General features: G+C 37.5%; 1 protein-coding gene and 1 long non-coding RNA gene across 2 annotated transcripts; both read right to left on the reverse strand.

Annotated features, from left to right (window-relative positions):
• Window positions 1-5110: 5110 nt before the first annotated feature.
• On the reverse strand, window positions 5111-24625 carry LOC590288 (protein YIPF6). Its single transcript, XM_789898.5, is given in 8 exon segments — window positions 5111-7681; window positions 8354-8380; window positions 8383-8513; window positions 9404-9535; window positions 11235-11277; window positions 12559-12637; window positions 13216-13338; window positions 24498-24625. Coding segments are annotated over 8 exon segments (699 nt in total). The 5' UTR covers window positions 24531-24625; the 3' UTR covers window positions 5111-7550.
• LOC115922222 lies at window positions 19431-22144 on the reverse strand. The gene is made up of 2 exons (XR_004063369.1): window positions 21816-22144; window positions 19431-20949 (listed from the first exon to the last, which is right to left on the reverse strand). It is a non-coding gene; the product is annotated as an uncharacterized LOC115922222 (long non-coding RNA).
• Window positions 24626-26698: the final 2073 nt, after the last annotated feature.

Here is a 26698-nt window from a genome sequence, read left to right on the forward strand (position 1 = left end):
TGCTATTGAGTTTTACTTTGCTACTAGTGTTTATGATGTCGTAATATACGAGTTGGTTCAATAATTGTACATAATGTAAGGAGATGTTCTATTTACTGTACGGTGGAAACGTACCGAGGCATGTTAAATGTATTCTTGAGTTTTTTTTACGGGATTGATGAGTAGTCTGTAAGTACCAGACTCGGTTTATATATAAAGCGGATTTTACAACAAATACTGATTTAGATGTAAAAGTCCATAGTGTATAATTGATGTTTCAATTTTGTCTACTTTAGCCGCTGAGGTGTGAGGTGTCCTTATATACACCACGCTACAAAGCTACACATGTAGGCTACAACAGACTGATGACGTTGTATTTTCCTTACCCGTGTGACACTTAGTTTAGGATGAGTTGCGTAGGAATATTTGTGTTATGTATTCAATAATATTGATCGGAGCCATGACTGTTTGATATCTATACATGTATTTACAGATAATATTGAATACTATGTATTTATTTCTTGGTTTGTTAATTGCATTTCAATGTATATGAACTGAACTTATGAATACTGCATTTGTTTACAGAAATCTGATCACAATCAATAATGATAACTTGCATATATTGTACTTATGATGCTTTTGTTTTATCTTCTGTTCAATGCAGGGGTTTCCGGTTTTTATTTATAAAAACGAATAAAATTCATTGAACTTCACCATGGCGTCCCAAACTCTTCATTTTGGTTGGCTGTGATTTAAACGGTGGAACACGCGTCCATTATGTAACTTTTGTATTGTTTTTCCTTTTCCTTTTTCTTTCCATGAATATCAGAAAAACATTATTGAAAATGTGTTTGTTTTCTGATTACTCAACAAATACTTGTATCTTGAGTAATCTATTTTATTTCTTTTTTGAATGTAAATTACCTTGACTATATATTTGTTAATTTGTTGGAAATGAAAATAAATGAAATCCCTGAGGAAGGAAATATATGGAAAAAATAATAATTATGTAATCCCGTATGTAATGGGCGTTTGAAAATAACCACAGGGGAATCGCCCCGTTTACGGGATGGTAATTAAGCATTGTATGGTAATGGAGTCAAGTGGAGTCAAGTAACATGACAGAAAACCGGATGGATAATGATAAAATCAACTATGTTAAATAAATTAAACCAAAACATAGGAATACATTAACTGAATATAACATTGCACAAAAGAACAACATTTAATTAATGATAATTGTACGCATTGTATGGGTCAAGGAACATGATAAAAAACTGAATCATTATAGATAATGATAAAAATCAATGTAGAATGAACCCTGTATCATGTGAGAATTTCTTTTAGAGCTCTCTTAAAGACTGCTAGGCTCTGTGCTTCTTTAAGTTCAAGTGGAAGCTCATTCCAAATTTCACTCCCTGAATAAATGAATGACTTCCTTTAAAATTCTGTTTTACATTTTGGCAATCGCAACACCTTTTTATCTGTGTTGCGAGTTATTCGTTTTGAAACATCGTCGACGCGTATAAATCTGTCATGAACGATTCCGGGTGTTATTCTATTTACACCTTTATAAATTAAACAGCACATCGTTTTCCAGAACAACTTACCAAGAGTTGGCCAGCATAGTGACTGTAATGCATCCAGGGACGGTATATCCCATGACTTATTTGATACTATGTAGGCAGCTCTTTTGTGTAATTTGTTTAGGGTATTGAAATTCCCAACACTTCTGCGCGACCATACATTACAACAATAAAGAACATGGGGTATAATGTACCCCCAATATATATCAGATAATTGTTTAGAAAAAATATGTATTTAATCTTCTTATTACACCTAGCTTTTGTTTCACCTTTAAAGACACCTTTGAAGTGAACGCGAATAAAACATTTTAATCAACAGACAATCAGTTTGTCTCTCCAAATCGTTTTTGTTACCCTCTAAATCAGTCATTAGTCATATCGGGTATGAATATGAAACGTGCGAGTGTGAAACGGTACCAAACCCCGGCTGCATTCATAAGATATGATAAAAAAAGATGATTCCAAGATTGGAATAAAAAAATCTCTTCATGTAAAAAATAATGTGGTTTGTAGGCGTGGTTCAGGAATTTTTGATGAGGGGATTACGGTCAAGCAAGCAATATTATTGCGGACGCCTCTTCCCCCCCCCCCGCACCCCATCACCCCCCCCCCCCGCACCCCCAACCCCACCCCCGATTTATCCACTGCCTGGACGTTTGCGTGTCGCGCGCCCAATCAGCAGAGAAAATGACACACCCTCAACGCTAAACCGGAGACAGTCCTTGCCTTTCATTCTCATCCCACAGAACTGTAAAATGCGTATTTTACAGTTGTCTCACTCAGGGGCGTCGCTAGACCTTTTTCAGTGGGGGGGGGGGGGGGGGGGGGGGGGGTGTGTAGAGGCCACCGATTACCGACAAATCTAGCCACCAATTACCGACAGAATTTAATGTCCCCGCGTCTACAAATTTAACCCTATAAACCCGGGGCCGAAGGCTAAATTGTTTTTTTCTATGAACTATCTAAAGTGGTCATTTTCCTGGACATATATATAAGAATTATTTCGTTAACTGAGTCAGTATCATAGCGATATATTTAAATGCAGGCGCGTAGCTTGGATCCTATTTTAGGGGGGGGGGGGCATTAGTGAGAAGCGATTCATTTAAACAGCGCGCGAAGGGCCTCCCGCGCGAAGCTTAGACCTTTCATTAAAATATTAGGGAAAGAAGACTATTTCTTGTACCGTTCTTGACTCTTATCCCTAATTGTCTGCATTCAGTTGCCCCCTTCCGCGCAAAGCGCAAAGCGCGGAAGCTTTGACGTTTCATTAAATTATGAGAGAAAGCAGACGATTCGTTGTAGTATCTCGACTCTCAATCCTTTCTGAATTCAATTCCCCCACCCTCCGCGCAAAGCGCGGAAGCTCAGACGTTTTTTTAAATTATTGGGGAAAGAAGACGATTCGTAGTACCGTTCTCGACTCTTAATCCTTGTCTGAATTCAGTTTCCCCCTCCCGCGCAAGCGCGGAAGCTTAGACATTTTATTAAATTATTAGAGAAAGAAGACGATTCGTCGTAACGTTCGCGACTCTTAATCCTTGTCTGAATGAAGTTTCCCCCTCCCGCAAACTTAGACGTTTCATTCAATTATTAGACAATGAAGACGATACGTTGTATTGTTCTCGACTCTTAACCCTTGTCTGAATTCATTTAATAATAATAATAAAAATTATAAATAATAAAAACGTTACTTATAAAGCGCTTACCACCGAAGTCTCTAAGTTTCCCCCAATCGCGCGAAGCTTTGACGTTTCCTTAAATTATTATAAAAAGCAGACGATCCGTTCTACTGTTTTCGACTCTTAATCCTTGTCTGAATTCAGTTGACTCCCTCCCGCGCGAAGCGCGAAAGCTTTGGCGTTTCATTAAAATATTAGAGAAAGAGGACGATTCGTTGTACTGTTCTTGACTCTTAAACCTTGTTTGAATTTAGTTTAACCGAAAATTTTAAACCTATGATTTCTTTAGCTGATATTATAGGAAAGTGAAACTTCGAGAAAATACAAGTATTATAGTTGTAGTCTCTCTCGATGTCGTCACAGCGGATAAAAGTCAGTTAGTAGGGAAAAAAACTTGTCGGCTAACCAACATTATACATCTCACCGACTTGAACCTTCTGCATTTATATAGTACCCGAGGATCGAGCAAGAATACCGACACAGCTGACCCGACACAGCAATATATTTATGCGTGTCTTTCTCGCTCCCTCGACGAGACGACTCTGCCCAACAACCCCCTCTCTTTTTTTACTCCCACCCAGGGGCGTACGCAGGATTTTTTCAAGGGGGGGGGGGTTAACATTTTTAAATCGGGCCGAAATTTTTTTAACGACTCAGTCAGCTGCTGAATAAGCGGGGGGGGGGGGGGGGGGGGGGGGGGGGTAAGAGGACACTTTTTTTTTTTGGTCTCGAAGTTTGAAAATTTGACAATTTGCTCCGTTTGGGGGGGGGGGTAAGGTCACCTTTTTAGGTCAGCCATTGGCATAATTTTTTTTCTTTCCTCTCCTCCCTCTTTTTTTTCTCTAATCTTTCCTTTTTTTTTCCTTTTTTTCCTTTCTTTCCTTTCTTTTCCTTTCTTTCCTTTCTTTTCCTTTCTTTCCTTTCTTTTCCTTCTTTTTTTCTTTTCTTTCCCTTCCCTTTCTTTTTCCCCCTCCCCCTTTTCTCTGTTTCCCGACGGCAGCGCAATTTTACCGACAATATCCTGACAGGTGGGGGGGGGGGGGGGGGTTGTCGCATCCCACACCCCCCCCCCCTTTGGAGACGCCCCTGGTCTCACTCCTCCCCCCTCCCCACTCAGTGTTATTTAGGGTACGCGTATGCATGTTCCCTTCTTTTGAAAACACCCCCTAAGTCCGGTGTGTAAAGTCAATACAGGCCGGATTTTTGTGTACTACGAGCCGGACTTTGGTGCGTGAAAAGTACCCCTTTACCGGACATTTTGGGAACACGCATGCGGTCCCTCCGACCACGGAGTGGCGGGGGGGGGGGCGGGGTCTCACCCTCGCAAACGACTGGTGTTTTTCGGGGGTCACAAGATCTGTGTGGGATGCGTGTAATGAAGGATAACATAGTTGATTGAAGAATAACAAATATATAATATGATATTGAGCTCCAAATAATTCCCATGCACAAACAATCACTATGGAAGTGAACTATCTGTCACAAGCATGAATCATCACCACTTCCCTCACTACCCGTCACACCCCACCCCCTTCTTCCTATTTTGACATCTCTCTTTTTTTTCCTGCAGTTCTGCCTTCTCTCCCCCTCCTCTGGTGATTTCTTGATTTCTCTTCATGTCTTCTCTTTTTATCTATTCAACCTCCACCTTCTCTAACCCCCCCCCCCCTCTCTCTCTCTCTCTCTCTCTGGCTAGAAGTGTGATTGATTTTAACTTGTGACCAGAAATAATACACTTTTCCCCATCTAGCTTGACTCCCAAAATCTGATTATCACTCAGGCAATAAAATACCCAAACGCCAGCCCTTTTATCAATAAATTAGATAACCAAAACTTTACACAGGAATCAATGAGTAATATTACATATCTGTGAAAGAAAAGAGAATGGAACTTTAATCAATTTTTATTGCACTGACAATTAATGAAAAACTGAATAAAAAAAATATCGTCTTTCTGCAAAAGGAACATAAATTTTTGGCATATATGAGAAAAATAAAAAGTTGGTAGTGAAAAAAAGAAAGTAAGAAACAACATCTAAAATGTCATCAGTTTTCCATAATCTGCAAAATGTTGTAAAAGCTACTAGAAAGCATATTGGGCACTTTTAATGAGGAAAATAGCAAAACAATCTAGGAAATTATTGGTATACTAGAAGGTTGTCAAGAAAAAATGACTGACACACAGTTCACTTATGCTATCTGGTTAAAAGAATGAATAATTAAAACACAACTTGAAACATACAGTACGATGAGACACACTTCTCTATATCTATAATTGGGCAAGTCCAAGGTATTTGGTAACTTACGTTGTCATACATTTGCAAGTAGCATTGTTTAAGGAGATATCCTAGATAAGTATTCATACTTTTGTTATCTATTCACTTCATTTGATTGTACATGTATCATTTTGTACACTTTTATTTCATGTTTTGTTGAAATAATTTTTTTTTTAAACAACGTATTAGACTATGAAAATATAATTTGATTGAATATTCAGTCTGATCCAATTTCCTATAAGGTTTTCAGCTTTAAACCATCATAAAGTAATTTTGTGGAATATAATAAATGTAGTTTGTAATGTACATGTATGAGAACGCTGTGGACTTGCCCAATAACAATTTCACCAATAGGAGTACTAATTATTTAATTATTTCAAACTATGTACAGTTATCTGATGTGATATTCATCTCTTTCTCCTAACTGTTCACAATCATATAAAAACATTACAAAATTACTCAACAATTACAAAAAATGTAAATATAAATAATTTCAAGAAACATTGTTAATTTGATGTGTTTTTTCTCCCCAGTACAACCAGAACAAAAACACAATTCTAGATGAATACAATAGCTTTGTGCTCTATTCTGCTAACTTGGCTATATTTAGTTGAAATATCCATTCGTTTTTTCAAGTACTCATATCTCTAATTTCATTTCAATAACCCATGATCATTCATAATACAACATACATAAGTACAATTTTTGTTGGTAGAACTACTTGTTTTTACTGAATTACAATTATGGACACCGACACGATTTTTAAATGGACTTGCATCAAATGTAACTTATCATCTAGGTTAGATATTGAAGAAAATTTACCGGGGCTACTATTCGGCCAACCTAAACACATTGCCAAAATATCTAAACATTCAACTACAACAGACACCAGTTTTTTTATTTTAACCACAGATACACACAAATGGAAGATATTGACTCATAATGTCATACAACTTTATTCAATAGTTACGAAATTCTCATTTAATCTTTCACTACATGGTAGGCTGAAAAGAGGATGAAAAGAAAACAAATAATTCAAAGTGATATTTCCATGTGAATTATGCCCTTTCCATGCCTGTCTTTCCCTGTCTCTTTAGGGGGTTTGTAGAACACATGTACATGGTTGTATAAAAGGAAATATATGTTTATAACAAGTATACTATGTAGAATCTAAACATCTGATCTACTGTTCACTATTTAAGAGTTCCCACACCCTGTACCATATGCTTAGAGTCAAAGGGTCATTAACCAAAATAAATAGCACTTTATATATAGTAATGCCATTCTGGCACTCAACAAATGATAACTGTTTGACAGTGATATTTAAACACCTGTGTTTAAGTGAAGCAAACACAAAGCAAAGTAACATTCCAGATAATATTATGATCCTACCAAGATGAGTATCGTTATAAGACGTTTCTCTAAGTTGTGGCTGATTTAATTTCATCTGTAGCAGAGCACACATCATTATTTCTCCAAGTTTATGTCTAGACACAATCGACTGACCAACATGGCCGTCAATTGATACCAAGATGAACTTCAAGACAATGAACACAATATGCCTGTCTAGGTCTTTGTACAACTCAGTGGTTGTACAAAGATGGTGTCAGCACTGATGCATTTTAGATTATTGGTACAGTCAATGATTCCGCTGGTGAAAATGTGTCAGGTATGAACATGGGTAACATCCAAAATATGATGATCCAAAAATGGTGGGTTTCAATACCAATATAGTTGCCTAGTAATTGGTATAATATCTTCCTCTTATATAGCAAGTACTCTCATGTAGGGAAGAAAGACACAATGGTCTTACCAATATGGCTGCCAATACCAAGATGGGTGTCATAACAAAACAACTGTCTAGTTATTTGTACAAATCAATGGTTCCTTTGTTGATAGTATAAAGTTGGAATGCTGATAATCTGGGATATGGTGATCTTACCAAGATGGCTGTCCTTACCAAACTGAGTGTCAATATGAGATGCCTGTCCAGGTGTAATCAAATATCAATGGTTCCACTGGCTTACATCATCATGGTGTTAATACAGGTACTGTCTGAGAAATAATCATCCAGCCAATCACAAAGTAGAAGAGACAGATGGGGTACATAGCAAGGGATTTTCTGTGAGCAGGTTGACTGTCTGCTAGGAATGCCATAGAAGCTGTAAAATAAGAAACAAATTGGTCAGGTCTCACAAGGTACCTAAATCCGTGGTGAAATAAATGAACAGTATTGAGTCAAGGCTTCAGTGACACAAAGACGAAACTCCATATTTTGCCAAAATGAGTATTTGATATCAAAATGTTCAGAAAAATGTGGGCTTTCCAGAAAACACAGAGACTTAACTCCACCCAACACCCCATTGAAGTAAATGGCTTGTGAAACATAGACTTAACTCCTTAAGGCCCAAGTGCTCAGTGACACATAAACCACTTTTTCTCAAAATGGCCAAAATGGAGTCACATCTTTGTGTCACTGACCCCTCGGAGTATTATACATGTACAAAATGTACAAAATCTAAGAATATTAAATAGGATAAACATAAACGACAACAAAGTGAAAATCAAATATTTATGTACGAAGTCAATAATATATGGGAGGTCACATTTTTTTTTTGTATGCAACATTGTTTTTCTAACCTTATTTTTATCATTTATTTAATTTTTTGCTTGTATAGCACATTCCCAATAGTTCCAAGATGAAAGAGGAGCAATAGTTTCTTGCATCTCAAAGAAAGTCACTAAATTTTCATTCATCATACTCCAAGGTGTTTCTAAATTGATCTTCAAAGAAGTTACTATTATAAACCATATTCATATGAGATATGACTTACCTAATGTAGACCAGACGAATGCAACAAAACCAGGATAATTTTAACAGCAAAGAGAAGGGTGACGTGGCCGGAGGGGATCATTAAGAGACGACACACGCAGAGACTTATAACAAGGGGAAGCAGACAGTACCCTAGTACACAGACGCTCTGAAAGAATGAGCTGTTGATGCAAAAAATAGAAAATAAAACAAATGATTGAAATGCTACTGTCATTTGGGTAGTATTAATGTGATTGTGAGAAACTCCAAAATTGATGCTATTTGCATGAATAATAGGAAGCTACTCATGACTTGAAATATGGGTACTGCAGGTTTTCTTTAAATGGACAATTAAGTAATAGAGAGCTTGAATTTTGTTTAACACCTAGCTTAACCGATCGGATATAGTTTGATTTGGTACAAATGTATTCCCGGACTCCATCTCTGGTTGAATATTCTACTGGTTCACTATAAATATCCTATTGTTTTCTCTTATACTTGGGCGAGATCACACTGTTTTTCTGAAAAATTTCCATTACTATACATGGCCTTCTAAAAATTAAATGGTAATATGGGAAAGAAAATCACAGTGATAATACCAGCCTTTTGGCAGATTTGTTTTCATTCACTGTTGTACTACCCCATCTAGTGGCGATAAAACGTCAGTCTGATGATGCCTTACAGTAACAAGTAGGCGAAAGTCTCACAGGTAAAACAACCTTTATGATTGTAAAGCTATGAAAATTTAATGAATGTTTATTCAATATGGCAGTGCAACCATATTTTATATGTATGTTACAATAAAGAGGGTGTGTCTATTTTCAAGCCAGAGGATATATTCGTACCAGGGCCCCGTTTCACAAAACTTGTCATCAGTGACAAATGACATTTTTTGTCATAAGCTACTGAAATCCTTGCTTCTGATTGGTTATCAGCAGATTTGTCACTGATTTTTGTCATTTGTCACTGAAAAAAGCTTGTTAACCGGGTCCCAGGTATGCAACAGAGGCTGTAACTGAATGTGTAACCAAATATCTAACAGAATGGGTTAATGGAATGTCTTTGTACTTACATATTGCCTTTAAGCAATTTTGAGTTTAATGCCACCACCACAGCTCCAAATGAGATAAGAGCAAAGACCTCTGCAAACTGGAGGTGTGCTCCACTAGTTGTATCATCGTTTGATGTGGCCTCATGGAGAAGGCTACAGAGTAGGGAACATACAGTGAAAAGGATTGTCATTTTAGTCATTATATTGTTTACATCAATTTACAAACAGGCATTTAAAAAAAAATACATTTAATAGGATCAATTTTCAATCGTAACGCAGTTTTTTATGGTTCATGTTGATGTATAAAAATAGATAAAATAGACAAGTTTAACAAATAAATTCATAAAAAATAAACACTACTACTCCATACAAAAAAAATCCTGTATACTACTATTACTACTTCTACTACTAATACTACTGTTACTACTGCTTATAGTGGGTTCTCGTATCTTGCTCATATCTGTCAGACCTGGTGCTCCAGTAATTACCCCAGCTTTAGCCGGTATACTTCAGAAAATGGAGGACAGTGATGAATGGTCGATTCTAAAGGTTGTTGTTCATGAATTCAATATGCCTTCTCTTAAGTTCTCTGACAAGTATGAGGGAGTTTAGTAGAATGACTTATCTGTTTCAGTAATTGAACCTCCATTAGTATTGAGTGGCCAATCAATAACATGACCTTGGGGTTGTCTCAACAGAATTGATAGGAAACTGAGGAAGTGGGTGGGTTGTTCTCATTACAAAAATATGATTGTACTGCATGTCAATTTCTAATTCTGTCATTTTGCTACTTAGTTTTGAATTATTATTATTACAATTAGTAGTAGTAGAAGTAATATAAGTATCATCAATCTTATTATTATTGCTCTTGCTGATATATTACATAAGGTTACATGGGGGATTTTCATCGAGTGATTTCCATTGTGCTGTTCCAAATTTCAAGCCCCTCCTACTACCCATCCTCTCCAACCGGCGCCATAGTTCTCTTTAGAACTATAAGCTGAAAGACAGATTACCAATCAGTCCTTTTCAGGACTCCCTAATCCTCCCCCTCTCTTACATGGCTGGACTGTAAGCCTACTGTACATGTATATCTATATCACCATGCAAGCCGATACTTAAGAAGCATCTAATACCCTTTTCTAACTGCACTGATTTTCATCGGATGCATCCGGACGCATTCGATGAAAGTGCCAGTTAGAAAGCAACAGAGGAGAAAAAGGCGATTAAATAGCCGATGAAAAGAAGAGAAATAGGCCATTAAATTCTCATTCTATCGGTGTGACACAGATGAAACGTGCAGTTAGAAAACGTTCGGGAGAAAAGGGCGATTAAAACAGTGATTAAAATGGTCAAAGGTCGCAGTATACGCGCGCTTTACCGTAACCAGCTGTGTTTGTTGACTTATGGTTGAACAAGCTGCATGCTAGCTAGATGGAGCGCGGGCTTAATAATTACGTAATAATTCTTCACTTCCGGCAAGGGCTCGCCACAGCGAGTGAATTTTACCGGCAGTTAGAAACCGACAGGGGGAAAACTGCGGTTTCACCTTTGTTTACATAAGGAAAATTCAATCGGTATTTTCATCGTTTGACTCCGATAGAGTGCAGTTAGAAAAGGGTATAACTCCTATAGGCTATCACATGTAGTGGCAGAACACACTTCTCATGACTGTTGTTTTGTCTCATGGGGAGGAGAAACCCAATACAGATTATTCAACAATGCTTGATTACTGAAAAAGTCAGATACAATGTGATTCAGACTATAAACTGTAGGTATACTGCCCATGAGAGAAAATGTCACCCACATTGGGTGTATAACGATTAGGGTTATTAAATTCATGAAAACTGACCTTCCCAATAATGTGCACATCACAAGTGGGCCCCATAGGTCCCCTGTAAAGAAAATACAAAAGGGGAATAAACAAAATGATTTTAGTAATATTTGATGCGTACAGAACCCTATCTTTAAGTCAATTGGCCACTGTAACCATTTTCAATTATTTGAGTCAAGAATTGTGTGACTGTTCAGTATTTTTCTATATAAAAATTATGACAGTGGCACAACTGACAGCTAAACCAGTGAGACGAGATTTGGGTCATCTTGCATTCATTAATTTCAAAATATACATGAGATTATAATACTGCGGTTCATGTTTCTGTATCTCATAATACTGATCTGTTGGCTCATACCGGGGCCATTAATGCATGTGGCTATGTTTTCTACCCCTAAATATTGCCCCTGAGTTCCATTCACTTACACGCACACTTTTGCTGCATTTTTTTTGGGGGGGGGCAATTTATCCAATCAATGTCTAGACAAGGCTCAATTTAAAAAAAGAAAGTGTTACTGTGGAAAGTTAGAGATTTGTTTTCAATAAATATTTTGGAAAAAAAAAAAAAAAAAAAAAAAGAACAAATGTAGTTTCTCCTTGAGAGTGAATGACTACAAAACATAGTTATGATCCATAGGTGATGTATATCTTACACCACATCCTGATTCTATGAATGTTACTCCATATTTTGTTTCAATAATGATGGAATAGGAAGCGGGTACAAACATTGAATGAGATTTGTTTTCAATAAATATTTTGAAAAAAACAAAAAAAACAAAAAAAAACAAATGTAGTTTCTCCTTGAGAGTGAATGACTACAAAACATAGTTATGATCCATAGGTGATGTATATCTTACACCACATCCTGATTCTATGAATGTTACTCACTATTTTGTTTCAATAATGATGGAATAGGAAGCGGGTACAAACATTGGTAAATCAATTTTACCTTGACATGTACCAGCATCATGTCAATCCATCTTGTAGCAACTTACATAGGAGGAACAAGAATTTAAATCATATCCTGGATATTATAAAGTATTGTATATGTAAGGACCATCAATCTGATGGCCTTCTAGCTGTGAAAATATGGTACCAGGGTATTCGAAATTCTACCTTGAAGTGAAGCAGTTACAGTAATTGTTTACGTATGTCAAATTTTTATGGAATGAACCTCAAGTCATTATCATACTGTATCGCATTATGATCGTAAACTTCAAAAAGCTTCAGAGGATTTTTATTTTTGACATCATCATCGTCATCGTCGTCGCCGTCGTCGTCGTCATCATCATCATCATCATCATCACCACCACCACCATCATCATCATCATAAAGTACTCACAATCTCTGAGAAGGGATTTGCTTTGCTTTGGATAGAGAGCATGACCAAATTTGACGCCGATGGCTCTGAGGTCTCGCATCTGATGACAAAGATAAAAATACATGTTAAGAGAGCATACAGAAGACTAGAGTTTGGCCCATGGCATATTGTTAGATATGATCTGATCCTAATCCTTATCACACTATCCTGCAGTTAACATGGGGTACAACAGGAAGAACTGATTTGTTTAATTCATTAGCAACTAATTAACATGAATAACAGCCACTCAAGCGATAGTAATTCTGGGGTTAAAACAAATAAACTGCATTCTCCCTGGCGTAATGTAGAGATCAAGAGATACTTAATTATGGACCTAGAAAGTGATAGAAAAACAATTACCTGGTACAAGAATATAGTGACTGATGAGGAAAGAGTAGGTGGGTGAACTTCTTTGGAGTTTATCATGTGATATGAGCTAGAGACCAGAATGGTTCAATTATAATTTTTATTGTTATTAATATCATTAAATTATCATTATAATATGAAAATACTCCCCAAAATGTAGAAAACAATTTTGAAGAGAGGGGAAAAAAGAGAGAGAAAAAGAGAGAGGGAGAGAGAGAGAAAGAGAGGGGGGGGGGAGAAAAAATGGGAGAGAGAAATTAAGGGAATCCTTACCAAAGTGTCCCTTATGGGTTCATCTAGGGTTGATGGTTCTAAATCTTCATCTAGGGCTCCAGGAACTGTGATGTCGCCCTCTACAGGGTGCTGGAGCTCCAGTTCGGTAAACTTGGCTTCAAACTAGATAAAACATGAACATAAAAGTTATATGTAAAGTGTCAAATTTGAGTGATTTGAGCATGTGTCTGGAAAAACAGAGATTATGGATTAGATCCCTAACATGGCATTAAAGGGATCCGGTAACTTTGTCTCAGATTCTGAAATAAAATTCTGGATTTAGCTCATGATGCAATGATAATAATAAACCTTTAGGTCAGTCAGGAACCCCATGACTTTTACAAGCCGATCGCCTGTCCGATTATCAAGATATTTATGATTGGAATTACAAATTTTGAAAACCGTTCGCCTGACGGTTTTCATAACACTACAGTCTATTGGGGAAAACGAGTATGGTATAACCGGTCACTCAAAGATTTTTACTTTTTTGAGGCACTTCTTGATCATTTTTAAGCGCGATTTTTTTAGGGCTTCAACGTTACACCATATCACAGACACTGATAACATGTAGGACCATGTATCTCAGATTTAACATTGTTAAACGATCCCTTTAATGGCCTTTGGCAAGGCCATAATCAACATTTGCCACTCAATACCTACATGTGGGAAAGAAACAGGGACCTGATAGGATGATTAAAGCCTTTTCTATGATCTCGCCCCAGAATTCTCTCGAGTTTATTTGACTCCCAAGAGAGAAATTGCCTTTAAAAGAGAAAGAGAGCTTATTTCTAAAAATGAAATGAAAGGGCTCTTGTAAATAAAACAGCCCTTTCATTTCATTTTAGAAATACATTCCAATCCATCCCTTGATATTTAAATTGCAATGCCCTCCAGGCCTTAAATTTCATTTTTTTTAGGGCAAGGCCACTTTTCTGTAGGGCACATTCCTATATTACAGAACAAATAGGAAGAATTGGAAAGGGCACAAAAAATCTCCAAGGCCAGTGAGAGGGGCATTGAGGCCAATCAACCATGGCCTTGGTGGCCTTGGATTAATTCAAGTCATGGCCCTCATTATGTGCTCTTTTTAAAGAGCACATAAAAGCCCTCTTATAAGGTAGCAAGTAGCAGAACACACCCGTAATACTGGACACAACATTCAATGGGATAATGCCCACATCATTCAAGAATGGTAGAAGAACCATCTGCATAAAAGGGATAAATCCTTCACTGAATAGGGATTCTTGCTATACATTGTTAACTTTCTTCGCTCAGTGACGTCCTTGAGGCAGCAGACAGCAAGAAATTGTGTAAATAATACGAGGTCCATGGGAGTGGTATCAGCTATAGCTACTGTGCATGTACATAAAAACTCACACTTTCTCCAATTCTATATAACAAAAGGCTGTCTTGGGGACCACTTCTATCTTTACATAGGGTTGAGGGGGACAGCCTTTGCCGGAAGTCTCGGTAGCAGAACCCCAGGAAGCTCTTGAATTCATGAGCGACAAAAATTGTAATTTCTTCCTTGAAAGTCACATTGACCATCCCATTTCATTTTAGAAATAATCCCTCTTTCTCTCTTCAAGACAGTTTTATAGAACTGTTTTTTAAGTTGCAGCGTATGCCCCCCCCCCCCTCCCCAGATCAGCCAGTGATCCATCATATCTAATACATTACTGACCTGTTATAATTTTTCATTCTATTAGTATATTTCTTTTTTCTTCCCCTTCTCTTTGTTCTTCCTTTCTTCTTCTCTTTTTTTCCCCTTTTCTTTATTTTTGTAGGACTCTATAAAAAGGGGACTGCGGCTGATTTGGCCCTCACCTCGAACCACCACTGTTTCAAGAGCTTTACTAATCAAATGATAAAATAGTGAAAATGTACACTTTTCAGGATTTCTTACATTTCTTTTGATCTTTAAAATTTTTCTTTAAAAATCCTTTAATTCAATTAAAGCCTCTGTGCCGGGCGGTCCGGGGTTGGCATGCCCTGCGTTCCAGACTTTGAGAAGCCCGGATATAGGGTATCACTTGTCTGGCGGTAATCTCAAGGTTTTAAATACAATGTAAAAGTATAATAAAACTGACCATCTAGGGCAGTCTGTATAAAGAAATGAGCATGATATAGCACAACATAGACAGATGTTTTGCCAGCTGTCAGGTGTTTAACATCCAGGTAGGGGCCTGAAACGACACTTTTAAGCTTGTGACACATGAACAAATACCAATCTAAAACTGAACATTTCGTGGAAAATAGCTCAGATTTTGTCGCTTTACAAAGATTACGTACACACGCCTATAAAAAGATGTGAATTTCGCTGATTAAATCACTGTGACAATTATGTATGTACTCTTTTCTCTTTACTGCCCTTCGCATGCTAATTTGGTATTTATTGTGTGTGTGTGACATGTGATTTGCATTAATGCTATGCCCCTATAAGATGATTTTGCAAGGTATATAATGGACAACCAGAAGTAAACCAAATCCTTTTAAACATAGTAACATACTAGTTGTTTGGGTGACATTTTTGTATGTACTCTCTTCTCTATACTGTCATTCACATGCTACTTTGGTATTTATTGTGTGTGTGTGTGACATGTGATTTGCATTAATGCTATGCCATTATAAGAGGTCTTTGTAGAATACATAATGGACCAGCCGAAGTAAACCTTCTCCTTTTAGTTGTAGACTTGTAGTAGGGCATACTATTACTACTGTACTTTTTCACTTTTGACGTAAATTGGATATATTTTGTCTTGTTTTTGTTGTTGTATTTTTTTTTTGGTTATCTAAAAAAATGCCTGCATTGTAATAAGTCTTGGTAGCAGAACCCCAGGAAGCTCTTGAATTCATGAGCGACAGAAATTGTAATTTCTTCCTTGAAAGTCACATTGCCCATCCCATTTCATTTTAGAAATAATCCCTCTTTCTCTCTTCAAGACAGTTTTATAGAACTTCTGTTTTTTACGTTGCGGCGTATGCCCCCCCCCCCCCCTCCCTCCCCAGATCAGCCAGTGATCCATCATATCTAATACATTACTGACCTGTTACAATTTTTATTTTATTAGTATATTTCTTTTTTCTTCTCCTTCTCTTTGTTCTTCCTCTCTTTTTTTCCCCTTTTCTTTATTTTTTTAGGACTCTATAAAAAGGGGACTGCGGCTGATTTGGCCCTCACCTCGAACCGCCACTGTTTCAAGAGCTTTACTAATCAAATTATAAAATAGTGAAAATGTACACTTTTCAGGATTTCTTACATTTCTTTTGATCTTTAAAATTTTTCTTTAAAAATCCTTTAATTCAATTAAAGCCTCTGTGCCAGGTGGCCGGGGTTGGCATGCCCTGCGTTCCAGACTTTGAGAAGCCGGGCTATAGTGTATCACTTGTCTGGCGATAATGTCAAGGTTTTAAATACAATGTAAAAGTATAATAAAACTGACCATCTAGGGCAGTCTGTATAAAGAAATGAGCATGATATAGCACAACATAGACAGATTTTTTGCCAGCTGTCAACACCTGACAGCTGTGCTATATCATGCTCAAACTAATAGTTTTAACGTTTGATTTTTTGTGTTTAATTTGAAAAGGCTTTAGTGCTCAAGGTGACCAAGCAATGTACACCAGTGGCGGATCCAGGTAGGGGCCTGAAACGACACTTTTAAGCTTGTGACACATGAACAAATACCAATCTAAAACTGAACATTTCGTGGAAAATAGCTCAGATTTTGTCGCTTTACAAAGATTACGTACACGCCTATAAAAAGATGTGAATTTCGCTGATTAAATCACTGTGACAATTTTATATGTACTCTTTTCTCTTTACTGCCCTTCGCATGCTACTTTGGTATTTATTGTGTGTGTGTGACATGTGATTTGCATTAATGCTATGCCATTATAAGAGGTCTTTGTAGCATATATAATGGACCAGCCGAAGTAAACCTTCTCCTTTTAGTTGTAGACTTGTAGTAGGGCATACTTTTTTTACTAGGGCATACTACTACTACTGTACTTTTTCACTTTTGACGTAAATTGGATGTATTTTGTCTTGTTTTTGTTGTTGTATTTTTTTGTTTGGTTATCTTAAAAAAATGCCTGCATTGTAATATGATTCCCAAGTACACGTACAGGCAAATGAATATGAGGGAAAAAAATACTACTACTAGAGTTAAATTCACTTGACAGTATATATTTTTTTATAACTTTAATTTCTAAACTCAAAGTCTGAATTGTTAATTGTTAACTGTGTCTGTACTGTAGTTCAGTGTAAGTGTAGTCATGTGTAGCATGAAGAAAAATACCGGTCAGCCAGTTGATAGTTGCAGTCTGAGCATGAGCAGATAAAGGTCATTGCAGAGCAAATTGTGAAATACATGGAGACAAAATACTGGATACGTGCATAACGTGCTCATGATAGCAATGTAATCCTTATTCATTTATGCACAAGCAGTGCATTCCATGATACACAGGTGGAAGTATTCTTTGAAAAGGGGAAACAAAGGCTATTTATGTACTGTAGCATCTCCATCGCTGTAGGACTAGACTCTAGCCTAGCCCTAGGTGTGATTATTTCAAAACGTACAAAGTGGGACCTCTTCATGTTTTGAAGATCTGTGGATATTTGGGGTCATTTGGGACATGTGCTAACCGTGAACTAGTCTATGACCGGTACACGCAAAACATGCGCATGTGTACAGTCTAGTCAACTACTAAGTTGAACTAGATCTAGTCTAGTCTACCTACTAACCTAGGTCTAGATCTAGTCTAGTCTACCTACTAACCTAGGTCTAGATCTAGGCAACGTCATGATCGTCATCACACATAGGCCTAGTTTGTTAATACAATAGAGATATATACTTAATAAGACTAGAGAGCGGACTCGTCATACGCGCCTGTTCAAAGCTCTGTGCGCGCATGGAGCGCGGTCCGCCATTACTAAGGAGGGCAAAACATCGTGAAATACCAGGATGTTCCTTCAAAACTGTGCTGCTGATAAGCAATGTGAAGCTTCATTTTTCGAGTTGATTTATCGGTTTTCGAGTATGAAACGTTATAATTGTGATATTTTGCATAATGCATGAACCCTACTCATGCCTCAGTCATGGTATCTCGTGTAGGTCAAGATTAATTACGGATGTTATGGTGAGGTAAAAGGGACACAAAAAGCTAATTTATATTTCAGTATATCTTCAATTTTTCTTCCTCTTTGTCAATATAAAACTGTGATATTATGACATTAAATATTACTTGGCTTTCAACCAATCAGAATCAAGCATTTGGGACTTGTATTTGATATTTATGTCATGATATTAAACAAAGTTTTATGCTACAGGGCCAATGCCGGGGTCAATGTCTTTCCAATTCAGTTATTATGAGAGCCAGGGTTTATTGATTTAAAACGCTTTAAAGGTAATATATTCATTTTATGTTTATGGCTATTATAAACAGATTGATACTTATAGATTTGGGATAGAGATGGGTATGTAGATAGCTAGACACATAAATAGAAGGATAGGTAGATAATGGAAATGCAGATATAGGACGATACTGAAGATAGGAAGAGGGGGAAGGAAAAAATTATACACATTTATTTAAAAAAAATTATGTTATTTACTCATCCAATCATTCATCCATCCATCCAAACATTCTTTTTCTTCTTCTCTCACTCATTTTATATCAAATTCACACCTTATGTCTTTCACCTATTCTCTATAAAATGTCTGAAAGAATAATTCAATTTTTTACAGTTCACTATTAATATATATGAATATTCTTTAAAAACAGCTGATCATTGATGTAATAATTATTTATTCACACCACTTTTTTTCTCCATAAATAATATTCTCCTTGATACAGTGTATTTCTTATTTTCTTCATCAACCAGTTTTAGAGAATAAACTTATAATTAAATTTGAAGAAAAAAAATGAATAAATGAACCTTTTATTACCACACGGCACACATGTGTTGATATTCTACAGCATAGGCATTTAAGTTTTGACATTTTATTGGACATATATACTGCAATAATACATCACAATTGAAAGGACAGACATTGCAAAAACAACACCTCAGATTTTAGCCCCAAATTTACTGTCACAAATCATAGGCAACACAACCACGACAAATTGATTCGCCACCAAAGACAAGCATTACACATCCCAAAACCGCCACAATAACTCCCAAAACAAAAATGTCAGGAGGCCAATGTCTACAGTATGTGTCAAGATGTCAGCGATAACGAACACTTTATTAACTAGTCTTGGCTCCAAGCGCACGCAGGCGCTTCACATTTACTAATAATACAAAGACATTTCATCGACTAATAAATGCAAACCAGAAATAGTAATTGAGCATATATATTCCTAGTCACCTGTATTGCTATGAACAACTATAATTGAAGAGACTTACATCTCAGGATACTGCACTACACTATTCAGTGAAACCTCATAGTAACATGGTCTTTTGACATCATTATTCATCAGGTATAATAATAAATTTGAAACTGATTACCCTCAAATGTACACAGTAGATACAACAAGCCAAAGAGTGCACAATCTTATGGGTTTACATCTAGTGACATTATTCCATATAATTGTTCTGTTATCAAATCTCTTCAAAAGCAGTTTTCCATTTTGGGACAAAATTCAAACCTATGTACAAAACAATCTATGGGTGTGTATATGGTGTGCAACTGTGCATTACACAAGCTTTTCAATTGCCACACATCTGTGAATTCTTCTCGTTTATTGAAAATGGGCTCACTTGAGGTGAATTTCTTGCTTTTCATCTTTAATGATGTAAATCACTTGGTTGAGAGCTATCCAGACAATGTTATAAAAAAGGTCTACATGTGTATCTCAGGTTATCCATACTGTACCTGCAGAATCAAAGCACATGTAGAGTGCAAATAATTTGCAAAAATTATAGCAACTGAATCAGATACAGCAGGTATAATTATGAAGCTTATAGAGTAAATATTCAAATACAGTGTACCTCACAACAACTCAAATTCAAGTACATTTTGTTTAACCCCTAATGTAATCAACTCTTCTAAGTTCCACTTTAGTTTGCCTTCGTGTAAAGTTAACAAACAGAAAATTATGGTTAGGTTGTGCAACTGTCACAATGTGTCCCGAGAATTTTATTTCATTACACAGAACAAAAGTCTCAGATTGTTCTGTTTTTTTAAAAGATTATTGAAAGCTCTCTCCAGTTTTAAACGGCTTCACAGTCAATCATCCAGTGGATAAGCTATCCAGACAAGAGGCAAAATATAAAAGACCGATCTGTCTTTGTAGTTTGTACGAATGAAGTTCTATGTTTTGTTTTGTTTTCCTGAAAATGCGTTCTCTCCAAAGTTGTGTTGAAGTAGGTCAAGCTGATCCTGGCTAATGAGCTTGCTTTCGTGGACTTCCTGCAAGAGAGTCATGGTTTTTCCATCTCTCCTGTTTACCTTGTTTCACCACTTTAAGCTGTTTCTTGGCATCCTGCACTTGCTGTCTGGTTATATTCAGTTTCTAATCAACTCAGACAGAAAAAGAATAGTCATGTTCTTTTGTAATGTCATAGGGTTTCTTTGGAGGCACGGGAACACTTTCGGATGTTGTACATGGTTTTGCTGGGAGTCTTGAGCCATGGGTCTGTTTATAGGGAGGATGTCCAGGAAAGACAGTAGGCACAGCTCTAGGAAGGAGATGTGGTGTGTAACATCCTTTCCTCTCTTGGGTGTATTCCTGCATTACAATAAAAGCAAATGGAAACAATAATGAGTTTTTTCTCATAACATGACAATTGTTCTACTATTCATGCTATTTCATGTGATTTTTAAGACTGAAACTGAAAGCAGCTTCCAGCCAAATAAATAAAATAATAATGATGTCAGCAAGTCATAAGCAAATTTGATAGAAATAGTGTAGTGTGCGGTGAGATTTTTAGACTAGCCTAGCCTAGTTGGATAACTCCTGTGATGTGAAATATGGCAGGCTAGCCTGGCTTAGACCAAAAGCTTCAGTCTCTCTATATCGTTGGTTGTTCTACTGAGACTGCTTCTGGCTCCACTAGACCTCTGATTATATTATGGGGAATGTCAACAAATGTCAGTTTTATTAAAGAAATAACTCATATTAGACGGTTATTTCTGTCTACCCTGGCTTTGCCTTTCGGGCTTTAGAAATTAGAGACTAGAGTTTAGATCTAGAGTCTAGAGTCTAGATCTAGATCTAGAGTCTAGTCTAGTTAAAATATATAGAAGTTGACATTTGATTTTTATCTTGAAATTAGATAAGATAAAATTAATTATATAATTTTATTCTAGGCTTTTCTTTCATAGAATCAAGCTCATGGAGTTATATTTCCGAGTTGGACTCTCCGGCTCTTGGAGTTGCGAGCGACTCCAGCGCAGCAGAATTTTCCCATCACTGTCCCCATCCCAGAACCTTAACCCATGCCTGCCCCAGACCGGCGGGCGTGGACTGGCGCGCTCCGCTGCTGCAGGAGCTGCGATGGCTTGTCATGAGACAACCCAGGCCGGGTACAGGCCGGCTACATTTTTAGCTCTAAAATCTCCTTATTAATCAACATAACATTAAGAAGAACTTACTTGTGAAATATTATGCAGTTCCCTTTCTTTCTTCGGCTAGCTTCGGTTCGAACATCCAAATGCAACGCACGAACCTAGCTTCTCCAAATTTTTCCACGTATGTTGTGCACAGTATCTTGTTGGGTCGTTCGTTTTTCTGCCCTCCTTAGTAATGGCGGCCACCGCTCCGGGTCCGCACAGCGATTTGAGCGAGTACGCCCTTGAGTGTTAGTAGTATATATCTCAATGGTTAATACATGGTCAAGTGATAAGAGTAATGATCTGTCAGAATTCTGTTCTTATCATTATTATTATTATTATTATTATTATTATTACTTATACCGCGCTTTTCCCATAAGGCCCAAAGCGTTTACAGTGAATGAAAATAAAAATTACTTAAATAGAGTTAGAAAAAAACAGTCTTACAACTACAAATTGCAAAAAAGATGTGTTTTTAAGGCCTTTCTGAAGGTAAGAACTGATGGAGACTGTCTGATTCTAAGTGGTAAATCATTCCAACATTTTGAAGCAGATACAGTAAATGTTCTATCACCGGCTAATGTGCGGGTAACTGAATATGTGAGACGGAGAGGATCACTGGCTGACCTCAATGCCCTGGCAGGTGTATAAAAATTCAAACAGGTATGTAAATATTGTGGAGCTTGATTATTGAATATTTTGAATACAAACAAGAGTAGTCTAGATCTAGATCTAATTTAAAAATTATTTTTTGTTTCAATGGAAGCCAGTGTAATGTCTAATGATCTCAAGAGTGGCTGAGATGGATCGATGATCCCTTGGTTTTCTCTATGTAGGGAGGCCAATGCCCAAATCTAACTTTTTAATTACTAATTTGTTTATACTAAAACTAAGATTAAAAGAAAGCATTTACTTTCACTAAGAAAATCCACCCATCTGCCGACTCCATAGGTTCCATCAAATAGGAGATATCCAGCTGGTTTGTAGCCATTTCCTTCTACGCCTTTCCGTACGTAAGAGCCTTGAAACAATTATATTTCATGTCGCAAAGTTACGTTCATAATTAGACAGGCCCGAGGGACAAAGTTCATGATGAAGTTTAAAACTTCGCGCGAAAGTGCAATCACTCAACAGCGGCTAGCCTTGAATCGGTCGCACACGTACACACCTTCTTCTTCTTAGTTGATCCCTCCACCGACACAGGCAAGCCCCGATGCAGGCTGAAGTCCAGCCATCAATGTGCGAACGATTACATCTTCTACTACTACGAGCCGAAGACGATGGTTCAAAAAAGGAAAGAAATATATATAATTCATTGATATTTACCTTAGATGTGTATTCCAATAATTTGATTTCCTCATGAGTATTCCTTATTATCAACGATCGAGAAGTTACGAGGTCCAATTAAAATCCATCTTGCAGCGAACACAATCATAGCGCACATCCATGCATGCAACGTACGTGTACTAATATTTCTCTCACTCTCTCTCTCTCTCTCTCCCTTTCGCTATACGTAACATACACACTCACTAACCATGTATCATACAACACACACATTCAAATCATGGCTTTCATTTCAATTCTCAATTGGAGTATAGACTGCTCACGTAGACTTTTTTTTTTACTGAAATATCTTTTTTAACACTTCTCATACATTACTTCACGACACTCGTATCTAGTGCTGTGAGAATAAGGTACTAGGGTCTATAAATAAGACTACGCTTTGGGCACGCTCTGACCGGAGCTCAGATTATGTCGCAATACCCTTTATTTTTGGCGCGAACAATGACGTCACTGTTCACTGTTTTCCTTCTCATTTTGAGATGGATGTAGCTATAGGGCTCAAACCAACGCAAGATTGACAGAAACATCGTACTCTATCTACTTTCGAATGTTCAGTTTGTAAAAATCTGTATTTAAAAAGATATAATCTTTTTTCTTTATATTTTCTAGTTGTTAGAAGTGGCAATTGTGAACATCTGAAATGTTGATCTCTATCAAAAGTTCTTTACTCAAAACGGATCCCATATTTTTAGGGTCTACCTTCTGCCAATGAGAAGGTTTTTAGTGAGCAAACCTCTACGCCCTCTAGGATTTTCTTAGTCGGTGGTGCGAGTGCGTCAAGGTCGTCTGCAACCACAATTATTGGATTAAAAAACGTCAAAATCTGCAAGATTGTCAACAAATGGTGAAAGACTGTTACAGATCCGTGATTATAGGTATGTTGTGAAATGTATAATTGTATTTTCTTTTCATATTTTCTTCAATTTTTATTTTTACATCATTTTTTTCCCTTTGCTAATTTTTTGAAGTGGGCGACGAGCGCACAAATCGTAGGTGTAGAAGCCTTACGCCCGGGCATTGGCCTCCCTACTCTATGAACTTGAACTTAACATATCAAAACATTTTTTGATAGAGCTAAATCTAATTTACGAACTTATAAATTCTTTTTGCGTTTCTCTTCTATTGACTATTCTGTATTCAATCTCACATTCAATCGCAAGATTCAAGACTGTACAAACACTGACACACACATTAATTTCAGTGCGTGGGACCAAAGATACGAAAGCGTTGCCTTCAAAGGCAGCTGAATCTAATTCGTGTATCATGAATCATCGATCATCCTGATCTAAATGGTTTGAAATAAGATTCAGGTCAGTGAACGAGCCTTCTAGTTTTATCACAATATATTTAAAGTCTAATACATAAGCAAATATGGCATACCTGTTGTCTATCTGCCTCTGCCACGTCTGCCATTTTGACTGCCGGTACTTTTATTTATTTCGTCATTATTCGATAACCCTGTTTCGATCACACAAAGATATCACTTTCTTCCTCCTTTCCTGTTTTTTCCCCCAATGCATTTATCTTTTCTTCTGTTTTCTTTCTTTCTTCTTCTTCTTCCTATTTCTGTTCTTCTCCTTCCTACTTCTCTTCTTCTTCTTCTTCTTCTTCTTCTTCTTCTTCTTCTTCTTCTTCTTCTTCTTCTTACTCTTCTCCCTCTTCTTCTTATTCTTCTTCTTCTTCTTCTTAATTCTTCTTCTTTTTCTTCTTCTTCTTCTTCTTATTCTTCTTCTTCTTAATTCTTCTTCTTTTTCTTCTTCTTCTTCTTCTTCTTCTTCTTCTTCTTCTTCTTCTTCTTCTTCTTCTTCTTCTTCTTCATCATCCTTTTTAATTGTGGGAACTGCCCCCTACCCTAGCGCTAGCCCCCGCTGCGTACAGTGACTCATGGTTCAGTGGCAAAGCGATGGCCCAGTAACTGTGAGGCCTCAGGATAAAAACCGTGTCGATATGCTATGTTAGTGCCCTTTAATGAGTGGGGCATTAATCCTCATTACTGTCATTTATGACTTAAGGGCGTAGGTCCCCTAGTTGATAAGCATAGTAGCATACACATACTTTAGCAGTCACACAAAACAAACACTTGCCAATTATTATTCAATAAAATCTGAGAATGTATACTATTATCTAGATCTATAAGAAATACATCATTGTCAAAATAATTCCATAAATTGGGGTTAAAAAAATATTCCAACTATAACTATGAGCGACAATACAGTACATACTAACGAAGCAAGCAGGCGTATATTGTGTCAGCCAGGCACGTTCGCAGGGGGGGGGGGGGGTGGGGTTAAACCCCCCTCCCCCTCGAGTTTTTTTTATGTGTATGTTTTATGTATGTTTTTTGTGAACCCCCCCCCCCCCACTTCTTTAAAAAAAAAAAAAAAAAAAAAAAATTATGCCAATGGCTGACCCCAAAAAGGTGACCTTACCCCTTACCCCCCCCCCCCCCCCAACGGAACATAATGTCCAATTTTCAAATGTCGAGACCAAAACAAAAAGAGAGAGAGAGAGAGAAAAGAACTGGAAAAGACGGGAAAGGGAAAGAGGAGAGAAAGGGAAAGAAAGAAGAGGGGTAAAAAGAAAAGAAAAGGGGGGTACAAGAAGATCGGGGGGACGGGCGGGTGAAAGGGCATTGCCCCCCTTGCTGTTGACTCCCAGGCTGTTGCTTCCCCCCTCCCCCCCCCCCCCCTCATCAAAAAATAAGAGAGAAGGAAGGAAAGGGAAAGAAAAAAGGAAAATAGGAGATAAAGGGAAGGGAAAAAGAGGAAGAAGAAATGAAAAGAAGGGGGATATCAGTTTCAATTTTTCCGCCAACAAGTTATGGATCAGGCAAAAGGCCCTTGCCCCCCCCCCCCCTCCTCGCCAAAACAAAAGAAAGAAGGAAGGAAGAGGAGAGCTAAAAGGAACAAAAAGAGGAAGAATAAAAGGATGAAAAGAAGGGGAGATCAGTTGCGATTAATCCTGCCAACAACAGGTGTAGTTGAGAGGGGGAGGGGGGCACTAGCGTACTGATGGGGGGGGGGGCTTGGGGGCAGTTGCCCCCTAAATAAAATTTAAACTTGGTTCATTTCTAATTCGATACCGGTGATTAGCAAAATGTTGCTGAAATTATTGTCCAAGATTTTTCCTTCCTTTTAATAGTAAATTATTTTTTGTAATGCGTTTGTTCAAAAATGACAGTCAGGCAATAAATGTACTTATTTAGAGGACTACACGACAGGGCCCGCGAGCACCACCCCCCCCCCCCCCCACCCCCCCCCCCCCCCCCCCCCCCCCCCCCCCCCCCCCCCCACACACACAAATACTTTTTTTGGAAAAAATATATTAAAGAGAAATAGAAAGAAAGATAGAAAGAAAGAAAGAATAGTGCCCTGCAAGTGTCACAAAAATATAATGAGGTATCAAAGTATGCTCATCTGACCATGATCAAAATGCCTGAACCCCTGAGCTTCCAGGGCCACCGGGGGCTCCTTAGGCGGGCCCCTGGATGCACATCTGAAAACCTCTAAGCTTCTGGGGGCTCCGCCTCCTTGACCCAACGCCAATTAGTGTCCCGCCAGTTTCACAAATAAGGTATTTAA

The sequence above is a fragment of the Strongylocentrotus purpuratus genome, unplaced genomic scaffold (genome assembly GCF_000002235.5).
Source record: "Strongylocentrotus purpuratus isolate Spur 01 unplaced genomic scaffold, Spur_5.0 spur5_scaffold_11, whole genome shotgun sequence".
In the NCBI taxonomy this organism is placed as follows: Eukaryota; Metazoa; Echinodermata; class Echinoidea; order Camarodonta; family Strongylocentrotidae; genus Strongylocentrotus; species Strongylocentrotus purpuratus.